The sequence below is a fragment of the Dipodomys ordii genome, unplaced genomic scaffold, assembly GCF_000151885.1.
Source record: "Dipodomys ordii isolate 6190 unplaced genomic scaffold, Dord_2.0 Scaffold26, whole genome shotgun sequence".
Classification (NCBI taxonomy): Eukaryota; Metazoa; Chordata; class Mammalia; order Rodentia; family Heteromyidae; genus Dipodomys; species Dipodomys ordii.
The window spans coordinates 11,561,862-11,566,558 of NW_012267242.1; the positions used below are offsets into that span (position 1 = coordinate 11,561,862).

The 4,697-nt window shown below is 43.2% G+C and overlaps 1 protein-coding gene across 1 annotated transcript in view; it reads left to right on the plus strand.

Annotated features, from left to right (window-relative positions):
* The window catches only part of Setdb1 (SET domain, bifurcated 1), a 38,176-nt gene that overhangs the window by 5,988 nt on the left and 27,491 nt on the right, over positions 1-4,697 (plus strand). The window contains exons 4-7 of the mRNA XM_013015003.1: positions 1,054-1,088; positions 2,362-2,461; positions 3,267-3,392; positions 3,551-3,752. Coding sequence (XP_012870457.1) covers positions 1,054-1,088; positions 2,362-2,461; positions 3,267-3,392; positions 3,551-3,752 — 463 coding nt within the window. The remainder of the gene's footprint in view (positions 1-1,053; positions 1,089-2,361; positions 2,462-3,266; positions 3,393-3,550; positions 3,753-4,697) is intronic.

The following is a 4,697-nucleotide window of genomic DNA, read 5'->3' on the forward strand; positions in this document are numbered from 1 at the left end:
AAAAAAAAAAAGGAGAGAGAGGGAGGAGCTGGGGAGGTGGGAAAGGAAGTGATGGTAGGGGAAAATCACAGGGGGTAACAATGTTCGGTAGGAAATGTACTCATTACCCTACTCATGTAACTGTAACCTCTCTGTACGGTATTTAAAAAAACAAACAAACCAGGCTCAGTGGTAGAGTGCTTGCCTTACATGCATGAAGCCCTGGGTTCGATTCCTCAGCACCACATAAACAGGGGGGAAAAAGCCGGAAGTGGTGCTGTGGCTCAAGTGGTAGAGCGCTAGCTAGCCTTGAGGTGAAGAGCTGAGGGACAGCACCCAGGCCCAGAATTAAGGACCCACGACCGGGCGCAAAACAACAACAACAAAAAGGCAAGCACTCTACCACTTGAGCCACAGTGCTACTTCCAGTTTTCTGGTGGTTAATTGGAGATCAAAGATTTTCCTGCCTAGGCTGGCTTTGAATCGAGATTCTCAAGATATCAGCCTCCTGAGTAGCTAGGATTACAGCCTTGAGCCACCAGCACCCAGTGGGTCTTTTTGTTTGTTTGTTTGTTTTGTTTTCTACTTGGGTCAGTTCTGGGCTTGAACTCAAGGTCTGGCACTGCCCCTAAGTTTCTTTGCTTAAGACTGGCAGTCTACCACTTGAGCCATAGTTCCACTTCTTGAGTTGCTTTTTTTTACTTATTCTTCTTTTAATGCTGGTCCTGGCTTGGACTCTGTTTTTAAGCTACTCTTGCTCAAGGTAAACTCCATACCACTTGAGTCAAGCTCCATCTCCAGCCTTTTGTGATTAATTGGAAGATAAGAGTCTCCTGGACTTTTCTGCCCAGGCTGTCTTCAAACTATGATTCTCAGATCTGTTACCTACCTGAGTAGTTAGGATTATAGTCTTGAGCCACCAGCACCTGGTTTTGTGTATATGTTTTTATTTAATTTGTTTTTGGCTATTACCATTAATGCTTTTGTTACTATACTTTTAAGTCACTATTTATTGAATTTTTGGAAATTTTTGTATTAAGTCTCTTACACTCATAGAATTCTTCTCTTCCATAGGTGATGCTGGGAGTAGAACTCCCAAAGACCAGAAGGTGAGTTGGGATGGATAAGAAAGGTTAAGAAATTAGCCCGGGGCATTGGTGGCTTCTTCCTCTAATCTTAGTTACTCAGAGCTAAAAATCTGAGGATCGATAAGATCCGAGGATCACAGTTCGAAGTCTGCCCAGGCAGAAAAGTCTATGAGACTATTATCGCTAATAAACTACTCAGAAAAAAGCTGGAAGTGGCACCGTGGATCTGGTGGTAGAGCACTAGCCTTAAGCAAAATAAGCTTAGGGACAGTCAAGGCCCTGAGTTCAAGTCCCAGGACTAGAAAAAAAAAATTAGCCACCAGTCATTCATGCTCTGATGAGCCCCGCAGTTGACAGTCCTCTGGTAGACATTACAAAAAGGAAAAGGCTAACCTCTGGTAGCTCGTGCCTTTAATCCTAGTTACTCAGGAGGCTTGAGGTCTGAGGATCAAGGTTCAAACTAATGGGGGCAGGAAAATTCCTGAGACTCTTATCTCCAGTTAACTACTTAAAAACTGGAAGTAGCACTGTAGCTCCCTAATAGGAGGGCTAGCCTTGAGCAAAAAGAGCTTAGGGACAGTGCCCACACCCTGAGTTTAAGCCCCATGACTGACTCCCAAAATAATGGAAAAGTTACCAAGATACCAAATACAACGGGGCTCAGCTAGGAAAGATTCAGTAGAGCTTTGTAAAGTTAATTTCTAAGTGGTTTTTTAAAACAGGGCAGTTTTTGCTTGATATAACTGTATTTTCCAAATATAATTGATTCCATTTTATTTTATTTATTTATATTTTTTGGGGGGGGTCCGGTCGTGGGGCCTGAACTCTGGGCCTGGGCACTGTCCCTCAGCTCTTCAGCTCAAGGCTAGCGCTCTACCACTTGAGCCACAGCGCCACTTCCGGCTTTTTTCTTTTTGCTTATGTGGTGCTGAGGAATCAAACCCAGGGCCTCTGGCATGCAAGGCAAGCACTCTACCACTGAGCCACCTTCTCAGCCCCTCCATTTTATTTTTTTAAAGAGGTATTTCTTATTTTCAAGTTTGTGTGTGTGTATGCACACACCTGTGCACCAATACTAGGGCTTGAACTCATGGTCTTTAGTTCTTGCTTGGCTGTTTTGCTTAAGGTTAGCCCCACCTCCAAAACCTGCTTTTTGTTGTTAGTTAACAGCAAGTACTCTGCCACTGAGCTGTTGCCTCTAGTTCTCTCACATTATTTCTAAACTATTTAGTTCTCTCACATTATTTCTAAACTATCCTGTTAAAGTTTATGTCCTTTATCCACATTCCTGCAGCTTCGTGAAGCTATGGCTGCCTTGAGAAAATCAGCTCAAGATGTCCAGAAGTTCATGGATGCTGTCAATAAGAAGAGCAGTTCCCAAGGTCTGCATAAAGGTTAGGGTCCAGGAGTACCTGGGTATAGATGGGAGGTGAATTCTCACAGTGATTTCATGATTATGAAATTCCTTCCTATCTGTATCAGTTTCTTTTTTTTTTTTTTCTTTTTTTTCTTTTTGTCTGTCTTGGGGCCTGAACTCTGGGCCTGGGCACCATCCCTGAGCTCTTCAGCTCAAGGCTAGCATTCTACCACTTTAACCACAGTACCACTTCCAGCTTTTTCTGCTTATGTAGTGCTGAGGAATCAAACCCAGGGCCTCATGCATGCAAGGCAAGCAAGCACTCTACCACTGAGCCACCTTCTCAGCCCCTGTATCAGTTTCTTTTTTTGGGGGGGGGCGGGGTCCGGTAGTGGGGCCAGCTCTGGGCCTGGGCACTGTCCTTCAGCTCTTCAGCTCAAGGCTAGCGCTCTACCACTTGAGCCACAGCACCACTTCCAGCTTTTTTTCTTTTTGCTTATGTGGTGCTGAGGAATCCAACCCAGGCCCTTATGCATGCAAGGCAAGCGCTCTACCACTGAGCTACCTTCCGAGTCCTGTATCAGTTTCTTTTACCACTGTTGGTCATATGTCCACATTTGTTTCTCTTGTCTGCTTGTCTTTTGTCTGCTGATTGTGATATTCTAGATTCATTGTCTTTAGTAGTCATTAAAGCCTAACCTGTTAGCATAAATAGTTATTTATGTCTTAAGTTTCTTTAACAAGAATTCAACAAAAATGACTGAGGGTTACCTCATTTTATTTGATACCATACTGCCCATTTGTGGTGTCACTTTTTAGAACAACTTCACTTTTCTCCATAGGAACTTTGAGTCCCATGTCTGGAGAACTGAGCAAAGATGGTGACCTGATAGTCAGTATGCGGATTTTGGGCAAGAAGAGAACCAAGACATGGCACAAAGGCACCCTTATTGCTATCCAGACAGTTGGTATGTTCAAGCTAGAGGAAGGACTAACGAAAGGTGGCCTATTAGTCTCCTTTGCTGATAGTTTCTTTTCCCTATAGTCTTTCCTTTCTTCTTACATAGAAGTCAGGACTTACATGGAAACTGTTTTTAAATTTTAATTTGTCTTTCTTTTTACCTAGGACCAGGGAAGAAATACAAGGTGAAATTTGACAACAAAGGAAAGAGTCTGCTGTCAGGGAACCATATTGCCTATGATTACCACCCTCCTGCTGACAAGCTCTATGTGGGCAGTCGCGTGGTAGCCAAGTACAAAGATGGGAATCAGGTCTGGCTTTATGCTGGCATTGTAGCTGAGACACCAAACGTCAAAAACAAGCTCAGGTACCTGTACAGGGGATTGAAAAGCCTAGAAACACAAAGCCTGTCCTGTTCATGCCTTAGTTGAGATTTTACAATTAGCTTTTGTACTCTTAATCCTCAGTGGCCAGGATCCTGCATAAGCAGAAAAGGTTTATTTCTTAACACACAAGTCATGAGGGCAATTTCATCTGCTTTTTCTTTTTTCTTAAGGAGAAGTCAATGGAAAGCTAGCGTAAACAAGATTGATTAATCATTAAGAGAATAGAGAATTCACACAGAATGAAGAAATGAAATGGAGAAAAGTTGATACCAGAAGAATGATAAAAAAGGAAAAATAAGGCTAGGAATGTAGCTTAGTGGTAGAGTGCTTGCCTTGCATGCATGAAGCCCTGCGTTCAATTCCTCAGCACCACATAAACAGAAAAGGCCAGAAGTGGCGTTGTGGCTCAAGTGGTTGAGTGCTAGTTTTGTGCAAAAGAAGCTCAGGGACAGTGCCCAGGCCCTGAGTTCAAGCCCCAGGACTGGCATTAAAAAATGAGAGAAGCCAGATGATGGTGGCTCATGCCTACAATCCCAGCTACTCAGGAGGCTGAGATAGGATCTCAGTGGGAAAGTCTGTGAGACTGATCTCCAATTAACCACCAGAAAACTGGAAGTGGTGTTGTGGCTCAAGTGCTAAAGTACTTGCCTTGAGCTGAAGAGTTCAGGGACATGCCCAAGCCCAGAGTACAATCTGACGACCAACCAAAAAAAAAAAAAGAGAAGGAAAATAAATAATTTTTATTTATTTTATTTTATATCAGGGTGATGTACAGAGGGGTTACAATTACATAAGTAAGGTAATGAGTACATTTTTTAACAAACATTGCTATCCCTGCCCTTGTTTTTCTCACTTTCCTCCCCTTCTCCCCCCCTACCCTGCCAAGAAATGACTTAAAAAGTGAGGCTGTAGGGGTGGGAATGTGG